Here is a 21,418-nt window from a genome sequence, read left to right as displayed (position 1 = left end):
CTTGGTTTGTACACAAAATCGCTACAAAATGTGCATAACATAGCATGAAATGCTTAAAATTTGTAATGATTATGTATAAAATTAGTAGACATTAAATTTCTGAATTTTAATCATATTAAATCTATTCTTTCTTGCATTTTCCTGTTTATTATTCTTATTAATGTTTACACAAGATATGAAAAGAATTGTAAATTTTCCATTTGTTCGTATATATTTTTTAAAAAATAATTTCTATATAGAGATATTAGCACACAATACTCATAATTAATAATTCATCACAATGTATTTTTCTTTATCGCATGAAAAGAGATATAACAGAAATATATAAAAAAAAAAAATATATATATATATATTTTTCGTATAAATGTATAAATATATAACTAAAATATTAATTCTTTAATTATATATTTAATCTGTCAAGATGAAAATGTGTTATTGAAAATATTTTATATATATACTCAAAAAAAATCTTATAAACTATAGATATCGAGAAGGTATGCAAGGATAATGTAAAATATGAATAAATATCGAATAAAATTCATCTGATGTAATTGCTTTCACAAAATTATGTTCAAAATTTGTCTCATATAAAAGGAAAATGAAAATCTAACTCATAGATTTATCAAGTAGTAAACTTATGAGACTGTTATAATCTTTTTATGTCAATCTATATAAGTTTAATAATTGTTGAATAAATACAGAAGAGAGTACAAAAAAATGTTTTACATACATATCCTTCCCATTCTTTTTCTTTTCTCTCTCATTCACGCATTTTTATATCAAAGATAAAAAGTGCAGAATGCAACTCAGTAAATCTGCTACTTATGAAAATGAAAATACAATTTCCCTTTTCTTCTTTATCATTTGTTAACAAAAGTCATAACATCTGTGGATATTGAGTGCATTGTTTTATATGCATAATTTTAAACAAGAAAAATATTGAACTATTATAATATGTAAAATTATATATCCACTCCATACTCCAATAAAATTTAAATATATTATGAGCACGTGCGCGATTAATTCTGTATATGACTCCTAAAGAATAATTATAATTATCATCATCGTGTTGACATGTATACATGAATGAGAAACTCAGACAGAATCAGAAACAAGTTGAATTAATTAACGCGGGGATGATGCAAGCAATAGGATAACAGAATCATGTTGATGTACAGATGAACAAGCAACAACATGAGAAACGCGTGCCATCACTTCTTTTTCGCGTCTTTTAATCCAGCACCTGCATTGAACTTGAAAAAAATAATATCGCCGTCTTCGACTACATAAGCACGCCCTTGTTGTCTGTACTTTCCGGCAGCCTGACAACAAAATAGAAAGTATGTAATAGATGCAATGTTACATAATCTTGTCCGATATGAACAATTGTTTCAAATACCTTCACTGCGGCTTCCGACCCTTCATTTTTGAAATCTTCGAATTTCATCACTTCCGCCATAATAAATCCTTTTTCGAAATCTGTATGTATTTTTCCAGCAGCTTGAGGTGCTTTTGTACCTTTCTGTAAAGCGTGAGCAATACAATTATATTATAATGTTAAACTATGTTAATGTTAGACTTTACATAAACAATATTTCAATAACTAAAGTCAGCTACAATAAAGAGACTAATATAATTTCTTCTCTTATTAATGTTAATATATGTAAGTAATATATACAATAATACATATAATAATATATATAAATACAGATATTTTATATAAATTTATTAATGTTAATATAAAATTTTATCATGTAAAATAATCAAATATGGGCAATCTTTATTACACTCTATTTATTACTTTCTTTATTATCTTTATTATCATCTGTGCTTACTTGAATGGTCCATGCCTTAACTTCATCGTGTCCGGCCGTGAAGAAATATTGTAAATTTAGCGCCTTGTATCCTTGTACAATAATTTTGTCAAGTGCACTAAACAAAAGAAAAAAGATGTAAATAATATATGTTTACTTACTAAAAAATAGGCGACTTATTTATTATCAAATACACGATGTAAAGTTTTCTATTTTTTGAATCATAAAAAAATAAAGTGCGCCCGCGTTCAAAATAAGAAGCGACCATGCCCCGCATTGTGGAATAAGATTGTCTCGGTCCAAATATCGTCTAATGACAGGTTAGCGCAAGTGGAACGCGCGATGGACCTGATGAAAGTCCGAGAGTTCAGAGAACACATAAAGGTAAACGACTTAATACCGCAATTTTATCATTCTAACTCTAACGGAGACTTATTCTATCCAGCGGCGCCTATCTGCGGTTTCAAAATAAAATCACGGAATCTTTTATCCCTCTGTATTTGTATCGCCTGATTATTAAGCAAATTTAGGTATCATAGATTCTTTCTTACTCCGTTCACACTATGAATTTGGGCAAATAAAATATAATATAAATCCTAGGAAATATCTCAAATCTTATATATTTTTCTCTTCATTTCTTTTAATATTTATGTTTTTTTTTGTTTATTAAAATATTCTTTAGTGTATATAAATGTGTGTATAAAATCATTAATTTTACATTGTTTAACATCATACTTAATTCAATTTAAATTCATAATTATAGCTATTACATTGTTTAACGTCATATTTAAATCAATTTAAATTCATAATTATAATTATACGGCGCTATTAAACTTCACATTGACAAATAAAAAAAGACAATATGCAAGTTATATGAGTCTACCACATGCAATGCAAGGAAGCCCTAAGGTATGTATGACCCACTGATCAAATTGCCGAACCTCAAACCGATTACTTCTCGCTCCACCCGCCTCTTCGATTATGCCAGTATGCCCGCGAGGGCGAGAGAAATTTTTATGCAATTTTGCAAGAATTTGAATAGCCGTTCGTAAAAATATAATGCGCCACGTCGAAGCACAGCTACGGTTTTTATTAGCTAACCCATGTGAAAAGAGTGGGACGGAGTCTAGACGTTGGCTGGACCCAACCACATTATTATTACCGTTAGAGGAAACCTCGGTGCATAGCTAAATGTGTGGGAACCTGAGCTTGGTCGAGGGAGACGCTTTCGCCGGATTTTACGTCTAATCTTTTTTTCCTACAATCTTGTGGTGTTTCCTCGCCGATTGGTAAACCCGTGCGACGTATGCGAATCTCACTGGGTTTAAGACAGCGAGAAGCAACACATGATTAAACTTTCTCATTTGCAAAAGCGACATAATCCTCAAATATTTACAGAATAAACATAATAATTGTTATAATAGACTATGGAAGTTGATACTAACCTGGTGACTTGGTGTTTTTTTAAGTATGCTTCGCGTTCCGAATCGTTCATGTCGAGAATTTTATTTTCAAAAGCAGCGCTGAAAGGGAGTAACACCGCGCCTGGATCATTCTTGTCAACCCATAGTTTTATATCCATTAACCTGTTAAATAAAACAAAAAACGTAACTTATAAAATAACCCTGAGTGACAATACTTGTTTATAATCGTTGTTTATAAAATGCATACCATTTGTTCTTTTTGCGAAGATAATCTTTTTCTGACATATTCGCCAAATACAGAATTGGTTTTGAAGTAAGAAACAAATATTTATTGAGCACCTCGACCTGAAATTTCATGAAACATAATGTAAAGTTAAAGAAAGAATTTTTAATAATAATAGAAACATAAAATTGTTTACTCACATCATTGGAACTCCAATCAGCAAATCTGATATGTTTCTTTTCGTCCACTAGAACACCCTTCACCTTCAAAAGCGTTTCCTGCAAAATTTAGAAAAATTAAAAATTTTAATCGAATATTCAGAACGTGGTATTGCGTAAGTGCTTTATTTCTCGCAACAATTTTATCATTCATCGATTTCGCCAGGCATTTAGATGCACGAATGCGGGCCATTGAGTAGGATAATTTCGCGATCGAATCGTAATTAGACGATTGTACTGGCTAGCCAAGCAGTGGTCCCATCAGTTCTATCAAGAGAAAGAAAGAAAAAGAGAAAAGACGAAAAGGTAGCTTCGAATTCTCGAAAACTTTTGCCAAATTGCAAAGTCGAGAACGAGAGGGAGATGGGTAATTGCCGTGGGTCAATCCGCGGAAGGAGGGTAATCCAACGATCGACTCGTTCCAGGAATTCTTTGCTTCGCCCGCGTCCTCTTAATTTTCTCGGTAATTTTGTAGTTGGTCTGACGAGGAGGGTTGCAACTGTACTTAAACGTTTATGCGTCACATATAAATACTAAATATAAAAGAACGTGAAGAAATATTTTAGGTTCTCGTGATAAAGAACAGCTTTATGAGATTGATTGAAAATAATAATTGAAGAAAAAATGTATATATCTTTAGAATTTAAAATATCAAAAATATAAAATGTAAACATTCTCCACGATGCTTTGTAAAATATTATGCAACACTTGACAGAAATAGACAATGAACCATTATATCACGAAAACGATAAACGGGCCGCATTCAACGTAAATCGCGTGATGTGAGTTCTGCGCGATATTATGTTTGTTTGCGAAAAGTAATGTTTGCATTTAATTAACTTTTGTTTCCGCATCGATGAAAATGGGATGATTGAGCATATATAAACGCTGTTAAGAACAGCAATTTTCGAAACATCTGCATTTTCCTACGGAATTATCGTGATAGCTCAAGCGCGTAACTCAGCTAATATATATCACTATATATCTATATAATAATAGTTAGAGAGAAAAAGAGAATTTTATCGTAATCGGTTATAGTATACAAAATATATAGTATGTTTTCTAAATGTGCGGTAACACACTTTAAAATAATTTTTAAAGACAAAAAAACAATTCCAGTGAAAATTTTCACACTAACAGCTATATACTCTCCTCTAATCATCAAAGCAATATTTTTATAAAACTGATTACTTCGTTAAAAAAATTATTCTATTTTATGTGTGTGTGCGTATGTGTAAAATGTAATTAGTTACTCACATATTCAGGTTTCAGCTTCTTATCATTACCACGAATTACAAGCTTCTCAAGTTTTTCGAGATGCGCATTCAAGAATTCGACGTCTTTCAGTCGCAACTCTTCGCTAATGATATCGAGATCTCTCACGGGATTGACATCACCCTCTATATGAGTGACATCGTCATCTTCAAAGGCACCTAAAAAAATCGCGAATAAATAGGTTTCGCATACAGAAAAGTATTTCAAAAACAGAATTGCTACTGGAAATGCTTGTAACATTCGCCTCAATGCAAAATGTTCGCATGTCGACTATTTAAGCGAGCCGCTATCATCGCCACGCGAAAATTACCGGGTCGGTTTAATTGAAAACATTATCACCTGTTGGCAGTCTGCCAAGACATATTAACCAGCAAAAGTACTTCGAAAATGCTATTCTGAGTACGAATGTGTAATATATATCTAACAACTGCGCGGTTATCTCTGACAAATCAGCAGTTGTTTAATGAATTACTATGCATTACATTAAAGCGATGTAAAATATGTATATTTAAGGACTACTATGAATATCGTGTACCGTAGATTCATGTTATCATACATGTATGTGATTTTACTTCTAATCCTAATAAATAGTAAAATATTATGTCACAAAAAATATCAGTTAATTTCTTTAGTTCCTAATTGATTTTTTGCTACAAATAATTCTAAAATTTTAACAAAGCTAATATACATATATTAAAGTTCACATTAAACATTCACTGGTAACAAAATAAAAATTATGATTAATAAGAAATAGATTTTATTTTATTTTATTTATTAATTTTTATTTGATAATTATTCCGTTTGTTTATATAATATTACGTAGATATACTTGTCAAGAGAAATAAGAATAGGACGATGTGGATTTGCATTATCACACATATGAGGAACGATAATGTAATGTACTTCCAAGAAAATAGTTGACAATGATCATAACATGTGCTTGTATCGCCGGATACATATACATGCCATAAAAACAGGATACATATACATGTCATAAAAATAAGCTCACATCCGTGATTATATGTTCAACGAAGTAAATAAACATCGCTTAGAACTAATCTATCGATCTCATCGACAAAATTTCTTTGCTTCGTTATAATCTTTTATCGTGATTCCGTATTCGAAATGATTCCGTGCAAAAACGCGATTCATTTATTTACGCGCGAACATACCGTCAACGCAAACATTAAAACGATATTAACGAGAGACAAATAGCATCGACGAACAACAATGCGATAGCGCACTTACGACAAAGATGAAATATGCCGTCGCATGCTCCAATGTGTGAGAGAAAGTTATTTCCTAAGCCTTGCCCCTCGGCAGCGCCCTTCACTAATCCAGCAATGTCCATCACATGCAAGAAGGCCGGAACTTTACTAGAAAAAAAATCCAAGTATATATCTTTGGCAGAAATAAACTGTCGGCTAATATATTTCAACGGTAATATAAATTATCAGTCTAAATATTTATTAGCGTAAATGTGTAATTAGTCGCGTTGTGTATGGGACGATATTATTTCGCTCTTTGCATCCGCATATTGATTCCCTTCGAAACGGAGATCATGGATGATCGCAATTACAAAGGTCGAAGGCATGTGCCACGTGATGCACGCGTGTAGAATGACAACAGGGAGGAAAGGGGACGGAGAGAGTTGACGACGATAGTGACAACGAGGTGTATTTAAATGCTAATGTCAGCGGGCTCATTAAACAATTAGCCTTTGAAGGGAGGCGTTGGTGAAAGTGGATGAGCCATGGAAGGAGGGCGGCGGAGGGAGATGGTGTATTAGCCGGCTTTCATCACGGATCGTCGAATCATCCGACACGTGCCGGTAGTCGAGGTCGGGGCTCCGACACGATTTGAACGACGAGAACGCGGGACGATAATAGAGCGGACGATAGAGGCTGCGGATGAATCGGTCGCTCTTTGATCCGACGCTGTTTCGCATTTTCAATGCTTCGATTCACATCGAATCTGATCGCAAGACAAGCATGATTTACATTTAACTATTTACGTGACAAAGAAAAGTTTTATTAACTGCATTTATTCAAAGCAATAAGAATCACATTCTCGTGAAATGAGAGATACATCAAACATCATAAATCAAATATTGTGCGAAAGCTTTCCTTCATCAATATCAATAATATATTATTCTCGAATATATTATTCGCGTTGTTTTTCCCTATGGTTTTATTTTAAAATATCTACTTGTTAGTTGATGTTCGCGTTTAAGAATGCTGCATCACGTAGTAACGCGAACAAAAAATGTGTAGCGCCGACGAATACGAAAACTTTGCGTTTCGTAGACAAATTTAGTTCGATCTGCATTGCAGATCGCCTCCTGGCTCCCTATTTCCGTCTTGCGAGAATAAAAGCGAAGAAGTATGAAAATGTCCCACGGTTATTCCGACTCGTTTCCCTTCACAACGGTGCATCTATAGGCGGTGTACTATATACTTTTATTCCACTATACACATTTACTCTCTACATCAACGTATTTGAGGAACATTCACTGCTGTTTCTTACCTAGCCGGCTTAAAATATTCGCAGAGATAATCGAACCTCGTATCAGGTACCGGAACACGACGTGCTGAAATAAAAAGCAAATAGATAGCTCAAACTTTCAACAATGTTAAAGCGATTAATGATGATTATTTTGAAACATACGGAGATAATTTAAAAGTAAATGGGCATCGATGACATATAACGTAATTAACTAGGATATTTTGGTAAAGACACGTAGGGATTAATCTTTTTTTTCATGACATTAGTGACAATCTCTATAATTCTGTGTAGTCCTTCTATTCGTTCATTCACAGCTTCGTAAATATCCACCTCATGCAAGTGCTCGGATGTATTGTGCGTCTTCATATAAACGCCAATGTAAATCGCTGCGCTGACAGCTGCCGATAAACCGAATATTTTCGGTCGACGAACGGCGATTACATTTACAGCTTCGATTAATATTCTTGCCACTGTTTGCTTCAAAAAATCGACATTTGATAGATCTTGCATTTTGATCGGCGGAGGAAACACAATATCCATTTCAGAATATTTGTTGTGCTGCGCGAGGAACTTTTCACGACAGTTTTCACTACAGAAGAGATATACTTTACCCTTGAAGATAACACCAAGATCATCTCTGCCTTTCATTAATTTGCGATCCGGTAGACTATCGACATAAGTTACCAAGCATAAACCGCTAACTTGAAGACGTTGCACCCAGCAAGCATGCTCCGTATCGACTATCTGTTTAAGTATACGTGGTCGATCATCGGGAAGAGATATTGCTTTAACAGGTGAAACATATTGCAGTGGATCTTCAATAAAAGTATTCATATGTTGCGGACAAATCCAATAAAAGTACTCCCTAAACTGTATCATTCCTTGACTATCCACTGATTGACCAGAAGTTTTCAAGTTTTTTTCAAAAAACCAGCAAACGGGACAGTATGATGTATATTGACTCTGCCGCGATCGAAACTCATAAGGTGACACGCACATGTGTTTCAAACTATGAGCTTTTTCCAAATCTGCTTCATTAAAGTAAAGCATAATGTCGGCGAATCGGGACCGCACTGCACAATCCGCGCGAGTCCATACATGCCATTTATTTTTAGTAACATCTAGCTCGATTACGTTCTGCGAAAATTTTTTTAGCCAGTCTCGGAAAATCGCTTGATTCTCTTGCCATTCCTTATACCACTCCTCCAGAAAATTGACAGGATATCCTGGATGTATCGGATCATTATAGAAGCATTCGATGCAGAATTCTAGATCCGCCTTGAGATCAAGTACGATCATCGGCTGCATCCCCAAGAGAACAAATAGTTCAGCTTCCTTACGATTTGAAGGACAATCATCCAAAATATAACCTTGAGTTGCTGCGCGTGGTCCTATGGAAAATATTTCTATAGCACGCATTACGGATTCAACCGAAGCAGGCTGACCGGCTCGAAGCTCATCGTGCTCAGCCTTGCGCCCCGATTCGGTCCAAAGATAGTATTTCACCATATGCCGCAACGCTTTCACGTGATTGATTATCTTCATGCCATACGTTTCCGCGAAACGATTCGCCAGCGTTGTTTTTCCAGAATGAGGCGGTCCAATGATAGAGATTCGAAGCGGAATAAGCGATGGACGGCAATCAATTGTCAGATATCTCGAGAAATCATTCAGAAATGCGATAAGTGCTGCTTTACCGGCAAGAAAGTAGATATAAGGATGATATACAACCGGGAAAATTTGGCCACGATCTTTCATCGGTAGAAACATCTGAATAGGAATCTTGTTGGCGTACACCTGCACGGGACACCACCGTCCAAAAGTGCTGAAAAAAAAGTAACCACAATTGAGAAGTTGTTCAGCTGTTTCAAGATCAATACTATATGCGAGATATTCATTTTCTCTTTTATCATTTTCAGTGGCCAAACTTGTTTCAATTTCCGCAGCTGTTGCTTCTTCCTGTTGAATTTCATTCTCTTGATCTTTTTCTTGGGCGCTTACAGAAGTATCGAAACGATTTTTGATATGATTTATAACGTATTCTATCACATTTTCAATATCTGCAAGATTACATCTTATCACATTTCCTCCAAATTCAAGGATTTGTTCCTCGAATTTTATCCATTCCGATGCGAATCGCGTTAAGTGTTCAAGATATTCCCATTCTTCGTGCGACATTCTATATTCTTCTTGATCCTCCTCCGTATCTCCGGCTTCGTAACGTTCTACTTTATGCTCTAAATTATCAAGATAAAAGAAATTGCGAAATTTATTCAGTAGGTAGGCGTACGGCTCGTTTTCGAACAAAACGATGATATCTTCGAATATAATGTTAGCATCGACAATTTTTCGCCAAACTTGATGGTCCACGCACATTCCATCCACAACATATCCACCATCTCTTCGTAATTCATCTTCTAATTCCATCTCGGGTATTTCCTTAATATTTTGTATAATAATATCAGCCTTTTCATCAACAGATATATCGATAGAATCTAACGAAATTTGTACATTCAAATCGTTCTCAGACAATTTTTGATTCAAAGATTCCTCGCGCTGTTTAATTAATTTTTTCATAATCTCGTCAACATTTATCACTATTCCGCCAAAAGTTTCCGCCAATCGGACGCTAAGTTCCGACTTACCAGCATACTTGGGTCCAAACACCGCTATTTTGCAAGTTGATCGTGGATTCGGTGGCAATAAAAATGTTCGTGGATTTTCGATGAACAAATTCATAGCTTCTTGAGAAGAAAGAAAAAAAATTTTACTGAGAAATCGGATTGCGTGCTTCGAGTGTCCCTTAATAGTTCGTCCTTGGGCTAGCGCGACGGGACAATAATACTTCCACGCAGAAAGTTTCCAAAGATATTTGGGTGACACAACTTCTCTTTGCTTCAGAATCTCGAAAATTTCTTCTGCAGATTTTTCCGCAGGTTCATCGTTCAAGTTTATTTCCTCAGAATTTTCCAAAAAATTTACATCATCTTGTACGATCATTTTTTTTGGAAGGATCGATGGTTGCAATGCCAAAACGCACAAACGCGTTTCGAGAATCTGAAGTATTCGTCGCGTCGAGCTACGACCATCCACGCGAATCACATACTGAGGATCGTGCGCGAGTATCCATTTGTCGATAACTGGTAACGCATATTGTTCGTAAATATCACAATGCAACTTATCAAAAAATACGGACGACATTTGTTGAATATTCATAATTGATTGTTCGTTTGCAACTTGAGAAAAATCGTACGAAGTATCCGATTCGTTGCCATTATATAAATGCATGTATTCATTTTCATCAAAAATATTATACTCTTGGGAAGTACGGTCTATACGCCAGCGTGCACATCTATTTGCAAGATCTTGCTTCGGACATATGAGATAAATAATTATCAGAGGTTTTCTCGGCCATACAGTGAACATTACATCAATCTGTCGAGCGATTTCTTGCTCATATTTATATTCCGTCTTACATCTTACATCATTAGATGTAATTAGATCTTCCTGTGCCTCGCTGTTTTCACTTACCGTATTTTCGCAAAATTCTGGACAAGTATTCATATTTACACTAGTACTCGAATATGATGAATCATCAAAGTTCATGTCAGGAATAAGTGGTGAAAATTCAACAACGTAACCTCTGTGTTTGACATCTCTTTTTCCGATCCTACATCGCATCAAATCCATAATAATTTTATTATATTCTACACTTTTGCCAGATCGTAGAATATTTTCTATATATTGACCTTTCTCGGTTCCAGCGTCGATCTCTTGTCGAATTACCAATTTGGGTGAAATCAAAACACAATTCCAAGAATCGGCTATTGCTGATGCCAATTTGCCATGAAGTAACCCTGGTTTTCCGAAAATAACGAAACTTGGTGGTTCAGTTCTAAGATAGTGATTTACAGCTTCTTTTTCTAAATTAGAATGATTAGTAAAACCTTTTTCCTGATTAGTAAAACGTTCTTTAAATGACGCGGAATGCGATACAAATTTTTGTTCTTCAAAAATCTTAGAAGCGGTATCAATCCTCTTTTTCGGATGCGTATCTTCGGCGAAAGCGTAATATAAATTGGCTTTTGGATATTTGGTTGTGCCTAGTACATGTGTAGGAATGTCTTGATCAGAACGATCTTCAGTTAATTTTAGAAAGCATTTTTTTGTAATACATGATTCATCAACAGATAATTTCTCGACATGTTCTTGTCCTGATTTATTTAAAAATTTATCGCACATTTTCCTTTAAATAATTTTGTAACTTGCAACAATTTCTTTTAATTCGATATTTTGTCACTTGCGTATACATCTAAGCGAGGTTAAAACAAAGTCGAAACTGTTTATATTACAATTTCAACGAGAGAATATTCACGGTCTGCGCATAGGCAGGCAAAGTGGGAGAGCGTGGCACGTTACTCAGTACTGTATACATATATAAACACACTCAAGGGACTATTATCTTAAAAAATTGAACGAGTGAAATAATTTCGACATTTTAATGTGATATAAAATTGAAATCGCTATTAGCTATCCGTTGCTAGCACAAGCTGCAAGAGTAGTACGGCGATGGAAAGAGACTATCTAGGCGTTCCGTTGGTGGAGACTTGTCCGAAATGGACGAATTTTCGTCCGATCCGTGGACGTTCTCTCGCTGGATATATATTGTATTTAAATTATTGTTTTCTTCCTTATACGTGCAATAAATAAGAAAATTTATATGCTCTATTCATAAAATCAAAAATTTAGTTGATTAGCATAAACAAAATAAAAATAATTATTGATAGAAAGAAAAACAAAAAAGTCATATTAATATAATAATAAACAAAAAAAGAGCATATAGAATATTAAGAATATCATAGATACTTTTTTAAAACATCAAGATACTTATTTTCATTAGGATCGATGGTGCAGAAAGGAAAATTCTCAGCCGCTGCCTGGCTCTTGGTGAGAACGTTGAAAAAGGTTGATTTCCCTACATTTGGTATACCGACTATGCCCATTTTCAAGTTAGTGCCAACGCGACCGATAAGCGGCTTCCGCTCAGGTTCCTCGACCTTCTTCGGAGCCATGCTGAAAAACACGAGATATTTTTAAATGCATATGAATTGATATTTAAATTTTATCTCCTCCGCAAAGCGGAGAGAGTTGTGGAACGAGTGCACGAAGCACGAAACATAATCAGCTAACGGACATAAAGACGGTAACTCCGCCTGTCGCGTCAGTAGACGTGCGGTTTCGGCCTCAGGGCACACGTCGACGATACCTTGCATCCCCGAAATATACTTAAGCGCGGCTGCGAGATATTTCGGCGTGTGTGAGTGCGCGCAGCGCCCGGAGCGCAAGCGAGATACCACCAGAATCCCCCGCATCCTCGAGCGCTCGCGGTGACTAATTATATTAATGCGGACGGCACATCGCGAGCGATTGCTGTATTTACCGCGAGATTGAGAGCCCCCTGTCCCGCCGGCATACCGCCGCGCCGGCATCAAAGACGACGAGGGAGGAGGCTGCGCGGGAGGAGGAATATGGCCGGGCCACGAGGGGGGACCACAGGATTACTGGGCACCAAAGCCGCGAATCACCGGCATCACGCCGAGAATCCGCAACCGCGCCCGAGGCCGCCAATCCGCCACCGTCTTCGCGGATCCTGTGGTTCCTGTGTTCTTTCTCTCTCTTTTTTTTCCGCCTCTCATCGTCGTCCTCTCCTCTCTTTCCACCCTCGTAGCGCTCTTCTGCCTCCACCCTTTTCTCTTTTTTTTTTTCTCTTCGTCGTGCTCGCGCGTTTCAATGTGAAACCACGGCGCCTCTCGTCGGTTTTTATCGCGGTCCCGGAGAAATTTGCAAATTACAATAATGGAGGAGCATCTTTCGTTTCAACTCTCTCTCTCTTTCTCTCGAAGAAGCGTCCCGCCCGCGATGCTACTCGAGAGCCAAAGAAGAAGAGCCGCCTTGGCGCCGTGGCGTGACCGTTCCTCCCCTTTTACAGCGTCGTCTCGCTTTTGCGGATCGCTTGACGCGCGGTTAATGGGCGATTTCGAAGACGCGTCGCACCATGTTACTTTAATCGAGATTGAATCCTCGAGGCTGTTGTCGAATCGTGAAAAGCGGAGGAAAAGTTCTCGACGAACCTATATTGATAATGAAAAACGTGAAAAGTTAAATAAAAAATGTTTTACAACAAACTAAAAACTACTCACCTCGAATGGGTGCATTAAAAATTTAAATATTGAGGCCGATCCTAAGTCCAATGTCTATATGAAAATGCCTGTGAAAATCCACCAAGTAACGATTGCATTAACATTTCCATTTTATAAATAAAAAATTAACAATAAGAGTTAGAGATGGAAAATTCAAATTAAATCAATTAAAATAAAGCAAAAAAAAATTACGGGAACGAGCTATCAGTACCGGCGACGATACTGCCGCGTGACGATCGGCGACTGAAGCAGTTATCCGCACTGTACCGAAAAACTTAACCTAACCTTGCCTCGCTACCGGAATGATCGCTCGCCGAGGAGATACTTTGATATTGTCGCGAATGAATTTTTCCTACGACTTACGTACGCTATGTCCTTAGCCGTCGAGTAGATGTCTTTTGTGCTGCGACGAGCTTATCGACACACAAGTTCGTAGGCTCGTTACACTTGAATGTTAGTAACGTCGCGTATACATGTACGCGTTCTCTTTCGAGTCAAGCGAATATCGAAATAAGTTAAGTGCGCTCCGCGCCCCTCGTTCCACAGATGAATCCCCGTGCATTATTCTTTGACAAATACCTCGTACGTTATTGCACACGTTGGTCTTGCACCCACAATACAAATATCGCTGCACGCCGTATTGAACTACGCGACAGAGGAGAGCACGGCAAATATACGACGTCACGAGTTCGACCGGCGAGTCCCGCTGGTTTTACAGAAATTCCACTTATCGGCGAAACCCCCCGCCAATAATACAGTTCGATGGAAGTATCAAGATCATTGACTTTTTTCTGATTGTGAGAATATTTATGACAAATTCTCAGCATTATCGTTAAATACAAAAAATATTTAATATCTAAATAGTATAAGTAAGTCGCGCCCACGTGATGAAGTCACAATTAATCTTGAAACGTCGAAACGAATTGAAACATCGCAATTCCAATGATTACAAAAAGATTAATAATGACCGATCGCGTGAAGATGCGCTCTGCTTGACGTCACGATTGTTTCGAGGCGTCTGATGGACCAATCGTAGTAAAGATTTTAGATTTCCCTTTTATCTTGATTGGCCAATCAAACGCTTTGCTATATTTGTAACGTCAAGTGGAGCGAGATCCGAGCTAAGACAGAGATGGAAGATTGAAATTTTAATTTTTAAAATTTTAATCAATGCATCAGGCTTTATATATGCATAAGAAGTATAGGTTGTATAGATTGAAATGATAGAATAGAGCTACTTAACAGAAAACTAAGATTTTACAGAAAATTATTGCTGTTTCTATTTCTAATAGAAAGAGAAAGACACGTAATCCGTTCAGTATCACTCTTGCGTCGCGAGCATTCTATACGCTTCCAATGCATCTGTGGTTATACGTCACACGTAAGGATGTGCATGAAGTTCACTGCCTAAGTTATTTAGTATTGGAAATTTCAAATGAACGGTCGGCACCGGGTCGACCTCGCGTCCCGTGTCTTTTCGCGAGTTTAGTTGTTATATCGATCGGTGGATTAATTAATATGTAAGAAATATATCGTGTGCATTGATATAATTAAAAGTACGCAGTGTGCATTGAAAGGACAACGATAAAGACGTGAGATCGAAATGTAGCATTCAGTAATAAAGATATCACCGTCATTGTCTCAAACGGCTCGTCTTTTTCACAGAATTTCGATCCTATCTAGGATCGATTTAATGCAACAAAAATCAGATACTATATTGGTATAACGTATTGGTGAGTAAATCTAATAGTTATTGATATAATATATCTTAATTTCAATAAGAAGGTGGATTTAGAAAGATCGATAATGTATGTGTGCATGTATGTGTGACGTCACACGTAAAAAAATGTGCAATGAAGTTCACTGCTTAAGTTATTTAGTTTCTACTGGAAATTTCAAATAAACGGTCGGCACCGGATCGACTTCGCGTCTTTTCGCGAGTTTAGTTGTTATATCGATCGGTGGATTAATTAATATGTAAGAAATATATCGTGTGCATTGATATAATTAAAAGTACGCAGTGTACATTGAGAGGATAACGATAAGGGCGTGAGATCGAAGCGTAGCAATCAGTAATAAAGATATCACCGTCATTGTCTCAAACGGCTCGTCTTTTTCACAGAATTTCGATCCTATCTAGGATCGATTTAATGCAACAAAAATCAGATACTATATTGGTATAACGTATTGGTGAGTAAATCTAATAGTTATTGATATAATATATCTTAATTTCAATAAGAAGGTGGATTTAGAAAGATCGATAATGTATGTGTGCATGTATGTGTGACGTCACACGTAAAAAAATGTGCAATGAAGTTCACTGCTTAAGTTATTTAGTTTCTACTGGAAATTTCAAATAAACGGTCGGCACCGGATCGACTTCGCGTCTTTTTGCGAGTTGAGTTATATATCGATGGATTAATTAGTGCAAGAAATGTATTATATCATGTTCATCGATATGTAATATGAAAAATACGCTATGTAAATTGAGAGGAGTGGCGATAAGGGCGTGTCATCGAAACAAGTAGCAATCTAATAAAGATATCACCATCATTGTCTCAAATGGCTCGTGTCTTTCACAGAATTTTTCCTGTCCAGGATTAAGCTGACGCAATAATAATCAGAAACTACACCGACAGGACATATCGGTGAGTAAATTTATTCGTTATTGATGTAATATTATCGTAGTTTCGACAAGAAGATAGTTCTTTAGAAAAATAGAAGATCGATAAAATATGTGTATATGTATATATTATTACATTGCAGTGAAAGTTGCCGCTTAAATTATTTAGTTACAAACGAAAATTTGTACTGGCCGCGATTTTATTACGTTCTCTTCATCCTCGCGAGTTTTGAGTTGTTATATCAATCGACGAATTAATTAGTGTATAATAAGCTTTTGTACATATATATCGATATAGTTAAACATACTCGATGTAAATTGAAAAGAATACGCGTTCGAATCGTAGAGTAATGTTATCATTGCCATTATTTAAATAAATTCGCATTTTCCACAGGATTTCTTCCGCATCTTCCGCAGGATCGACTTGACACAGATCGAAAATTATAGCATCGAGGAGACGTGCTTGTGAGTAAATTTATTCATTATAATATTTATATGATATAATGTAAATATCGTCGTGGGTTCGGCAACATGCAATTAAAAATTTGAATCGACTAGTTTATTATGTTAATCGTGTCTCATTTCTGTTTTAAAATTTCAATTATTACATTTTGTTATATTTTGTTGGATTAAATAGCACATGACAACTTTTGTGTTATAATAATAATGCAAACATGCCATTTTTAAGTCTAATCTAATATAAATATGCCATAAAATGTGTTGTAATACACAACAATATTTGTAATATTCAAAGTAACCTACTGTACGAATTAAAATTATTTGTTGTGTTTTTCAGATTTTTTCCTCGGATTGACCTGATTAAAGACAAAATGTATGGGGTGAGTGAATCAATTTATGATCCTTCCGATTATATATTGAATGAATCTCTCCATTTATAATCTTTTTGATTATATTATAGTGTGATATTATTATGTATGTTTGCACAAACATTTGCCTATTCTTGTTATCATTTTTAGACTCTAAATATTATGTGAAAAATAAGATTTATTTTGCTATATTATATATTACAATGTTTGATATAAACGATCTTGAAAAATGATTGTAAATATTTTATTGCTAATTCGTATTAATAATTTTAAATATGCGCGAATAGAATAATTGAAAATGTATGATGGAATAAAAGTCAAAAGTTTAGCGGTCTTCCATACTCGGTACATTTTTTTTACGCGAGACAGGTCGTAAACGTAACGGATGTTCAATGTCGATGTCCATCGGCGCGGACGGATAACGATCGGCGATGTAAAAGGGTTTCGCGTTGGTACCACGTCGACATGACGCCAGCCCATGTTTATGAAGTGTCGCTATCACGACACGGCTACAAGTTATGCCGTGTATAGGCGGCCACTTCCTGCCAGGACAGACTACACGATACGTGCCGCGATATATATGAATGTATTCTAGCTAGCGGACGAATATCATTCGCGTCACTTCACCATGTCGATATAGCTGAAGATTTACGACGGCGAAATCTCGTGACAATGTCTCGTGTTCGCGACGGAACTTTAGCCGTCCGTGACGCTGCGAAATATCCACATGTAGCACGTTTGATACGACCGAATAATTACATGCCATTAGCTTGGTATGAGAAGTAAAAAATATTTTTTGCTTTGGCGTGAATATTTTCGCGTGAGTATTCTTTTGTTAAAATAAAAAAAAGTGGCGGCGCATCTTATTTATCTCGAACGTGCGTAAACATAATAATATATAATAAGTCGTTTATTGCATAAGCTTAATAAAAAGGAAAAATCCTCCTATTTGCTGAAAGTTGCGAAATAATCTCGATGGTAATCCTAATACATACCGGTTTGACGTCCGGCGAGAGGAAACCGCTCCGAATTTCGTGCTCAATCATTAGAGTCGATAGCTCGTACGTGGATAACATTAGGGCCATAATTCGAAGGATAATATTAAGATTGGCATGGAAGACCGCATGTGTAGCCGCGACGGCTGGATCACCGGCGCCGTGGGATCGGACAAGAAAAGGGCAGGGCGCGACTATTCGTAACGACAGTTTAAATGCGAGTGATTTCTTATAAACACTGATAATGAATTCAGTTGAGTACACTAGTGAGCACTAGAGTAAATTAAAAATTGTCGCACATAAATTTATAATGTAAGCATAAGTAATTAAAACATTAAGATAATTATAATAGTATAAGTTATTATTATTATTTGAATTAAACAACAATAAAATTGTTTTATTTTTTTAATTACTTATGCCATTGTATGTACGATAATTTTTATGTGCATCAGTGAGTACTAGTGCATCCAACCGAATTCTTGCTATGAATAAATGAGTATTTCTCTGTAGACAAAGGATTTTGCCAATGGAGTTTTGCATATTGTCTTCGCGTATTCGAAGCGTTTCTAAATTTCTACTAAGCTATTGCGTATCATGTACACATGTGTGTATTAGACATCGCGCCTGCAAAGATAAACAATCGTTTTTTTTTTTGAGAGAGATCTCCGCATGACAGCGAGCCTCGGTTGAATAAATCTTGGTGTAACGATCGGCGCACCTGTGTTTTTCGATGGAATTAGTAACGCAATCCTTCAATTCACCCGATATCTAATTTGTCAAAATTCCTATAATTCATTGGCCGTTAATATTCCTATGATCAAGATTATCGGCCCACAAAGGGTGGGTGGGTAGGTGCAGAGATAGGTTGCACGCCGACAAGATGCTTCGATGCACCCGGTGACGTCAGAGGGTTTGCGGTCTCCAAATTACAATATCGTTAAAATGCGACGAGCGGAGAGAAGCGGAATGAACGCTCTCTTCCCACTCGCCCGCCCGCACTCGCGGAAATAATAGGCTCATGATTATATGCATTATGTTGTGGGTTAAGATTAATACGTAATAAAATAATTGAAATAATCGTACATTATGTGAACGAGTCAATATTGATAGCCTGTCCGGCGAATGCGATACGCGCGAGGCACACAAATTGATGTGCAATCGAAGACAAGTGCATTCAATCATGATTTGTATATTCTTCGACGAGCACTTGTTGGAAACGCTGATGAAATTTAAGAATTGGATATAAACACGCGAGCTAAATAAAATACTTTATATATATATATATATATATATATATATATATATATATATATATATAAAAGTTAGTTTCCGACACAATATTTTTTCGTGAAAGATAGTCGCATGTGTTATGTATAAATTGTAAGAATCTTATTTGAAATTCTTTTTTATACTGCTTAATTGTTTTAAGATGTCTAATTATTTTAAGAATATATATGTTTGTATGTAATAATCTATTAGATTTTACTCCTCCGGCGAGTATCTCAATTACAGCAAAAAGTAAGCTTGTTTGTTGGAATGTAACAACACATTATGAAACAAGGGATATCAAATGCTTGTGCAAACATACCGTACATTTTTATATGTACTTGCGAGTAAATTGTGACAGACCATAATGTCTCATGAGAAATATATTTTGAAATGCATTTGCGAATATATTGAATGCTTTTATCGCTAGAAGATGAATAACGTCATTTACTCTGAAAATATAAAAATAATATTAATTAAACTTCAAAATCTACTAACAGAGTAATGACAGATTACTTTTCGACGAATTTTATATAATTATATAAATTTCGATAAAGATCAGATTATTTGACACAAACCTGCAATAGTAATGACAATAATATTAACGAGAGCGGACATCGACGCGATTCAATGCATCTTGATTCATTTTCACGAGAAAGTTGTTTGATCAAGCAGAGTTTTCGATACGCAATACACAACTGGCTGTATTATATATCTTTGTTCTAGAACCGACTATATATGCTTAATAAATAATGACGTAGGGATGTAAGGAAGCCTTGATAATTCTTCGAGCATGTAGCCACGCAATTAAGGTGTAACGTTTCGAAGTTCTGGTCGTAAACAACACGGGCAAAGTAGCGGAACCTTCGAGGCTCGGTTCCGCCCGTCAATTGTTACCAATTGTTGCCAATCAGAGTAATACGTGTCATTATACCGAGAGAAGGCGCAGCGTCTCTTACCCGCGTATTCCTCAGCTTGATTACACCGCGGGTAATATTAATTTGGCGTTAATTGGATAGTATCTGACGGACGCGCGCGCAGGTCAAAATCAGTGTTTTACAGAACGATATGCCTCCTGCAAAAAAGAATCTTCTCTTCCGCCATATCTAAACGATCAGATAACAATCTTTCTGTATAAATCATAATTTTTTCTAAAAATTTATATTTTTTTTAACATTATGTTCTAATAATATTTATTAAACCTGATATTGGTTCGCGTAAATACCGTCATATTTTAATGGATAAATCGAAAGAAAAATTCATCTTTATAACTTGTGTGTATCAATTGATAAAAATTAAATTTGACATATTATTTTAATGATTAATGTTATATGTGATGTATAATTAGTTTTTCTCAATTTTTAATCGACGTTTCATTGTTTTATTTATTAAAATGCGTCGTCACTCCGTTAAAACTGTTCCAATTATTTAGTTTTTTTTTTTTTTTATGACCGCGTTTGTGTATTATCGCAATTCACGATTAAATGCAAGAGTCGATAGCTGCAACTCGTAATAATTATTTTGTGTGCGCAGAAATGATGCAAGAATTTAAACACCACGTAGAAGCAATGTTTAAAACTTTCACGTTCGCGTCACATCACCCCGCGAAGTTATAACCGTTCCACCGTAGTGAATGCATTGACGACTGTTGATTAAGCGGCGTATAGCGTAGCGCAGTTTGCAATTCAGGAATCCGATGGGGCTTAGATCATGGGCGTAATTCTCCGCCTTTCGCCGCGCCGCCAGTGTCGGCGGCTACTTTGTCCGTGTACCAGTTAGTTGGCATTTACATCACAACGTAGGAGTAGATTTATTACGCAGCGGTGCTAGTTAATGCCTAGAGATTGTCGCAGGATAATCGATAATTGCCGCATCGCGTCATAATTAAGATTAATTGCAACGATGTACCGATTTTATCGTCTCTCGTTTGTCATGAGTTACAACTGGACATCTATTACATTATCATTCAATATGATTTAATACAATGAATGATAAAGTCGATATGATATCTCCTTCCGACAATCTCCTCGAGGCTTGTTTGATATTTT

The 21,418-nt window shown here is 36.1% G+C and overlaps 2 protein-coding genes and 1 long non-coding RNA gene across 6 annotated transcripts; 1 reads left to right on the top strand and 2 right to left on the bottom strand.

Annotated features, from left to right (window-relative positions):
* Nucleotides 1-534: 534 nt before the first annotated feature.
* On the bottom strand, nucleotides 535-14,366 carry LOC126850021 (obg-like ATPase 1). Of its 4 annotated transcripts, XM_050592607.1 has the most exons (12): nucleotides 14,027-14,227; nucleotides 13,660-13,727; nucleotides 12,351-12,532; nucleotides 7,481-7,541; nucleotides 6,203-6,330; nucleotides 4,937-5,112; nucleotides 3,662-3,739; nucleotides 3,486-3,583; nucleotides 3,260-3,400; nucleotides 1,836-1,932; nucleotides 1,400-1,522; nucleotides 535-1,322 (listed from the first exon to the last, which is right to left on the bottom strand). In XM_050592607.1, the coding sequence occupies exons 3-12, from the start codon at nucleotides 12,529-12,531 to the stop codon at nucleotides 1,212-1,214; spliced, it is 1,194 nt and encodes a 397-aa protein (XP_050448564.1). In that variant the 5' UTR covers nucleotide 12,532; nucleotides 13,660-13,727; nucleotides 14,027-14,227; the 3' UTR covers nucleotides 535-1,211. The 4 variants fall into 4 exon arrangements, with proteins under 4 accessions (XP_050448564.1, XP_050448565.1, XP_050448566.1 ...); XM_050592608.1 differs by lacking the exons at nucleotides 13,660-13,727; nucleotides 14,027-14,227 and adding an exon at nucleotides 14,239-14,366; XM_050592609.1 differs by lacking the exon at nucleotides 13,660-13,727 and having other exon boundaries at nucleotides 14,023-14,227.
* LOC126849946 (adenylate kinase 9-like) lies at nucleotides 7,548-12,341 on the bottom strand. The gene has a single exon (XM_050592402.1). It carries the CDS (start codon nucleotides 11,699-11,701, stop codon nucleotides 7,667-7,669), a length of 4,035 nt encoding a protein of 1,344 aa, XP_050448359.1. The 5' UTR covers nucleotides 11,702-12,341; the 3' UTR covers nucleotides 7,548-7,666.
* A 1,874-nt stretch (nucleotides 14,367-16,240) lies between the features above and the next one.
* Nucleotides 16,241-17,121, top strand: LOC126850086 (uncharacterized). Its single transcript, XR_007687488.1, has 3 exons — nucleotides 16,241-16,307; nucleotides 16,677-16,747; nucleotides 17,079-17,121. It is a non-coding gene; the product is annotated as an uncharacterized LOC126850086 (long non-coding RNA).
* Nucleotides 17,122-21,418: the final 4,297 nt, after the last annotated feature.

Source organism: Cataglyphis hispanica, chromosome 5 (genome assembly GCF_021464435.1).
Source record: "Cataglyphis hispanica isolate Lineage 1 chromosome 5, ULB_Chis1_1.0, whole genome shotgun sequence".
NCBI lineage: Eukaryota > Metazoa > Arthropoda > Insecta > Hymenoptera > Formicidae > Cataglyphis > Cataglyphis hispanica.
The sequence above is the reverse complement of the archived record's forward strand: the minus strand, read 5'-3'. Positions and strand labels throughout refer to the sequence as shown.

Coding starts and splice junctions, on each gene's coding strand:
- LOC126849946 (XM_050592402.1), bottom strand. CDS start 11,701: ATGTGCGATAAATTTTTAAATAAATCAGGACAAGAACATGTCGAGAAA.
- LOC126850021 (XM_050592608.1), bottom strand. CDS start 12,531: ATGGCTCCGAAGAAGGTCGAGGAACCTGAGCGGAAGCCGCTTATCGGT. Junction 5,113..6,202: donor CGGCATATTTCATCTTTGTC/GTAAGTGCGCTA, acceptor CGATTTTTTTAG/GTGCCTTTGAAGATGACGAT. Junction 1,323..1,399: donor GGTCGGAAGCCGCAGTGAAG/GTATTTGAAACA, acceptor TTTTGTTGTCAG/GCTGCCGGAAAGTACAGACA.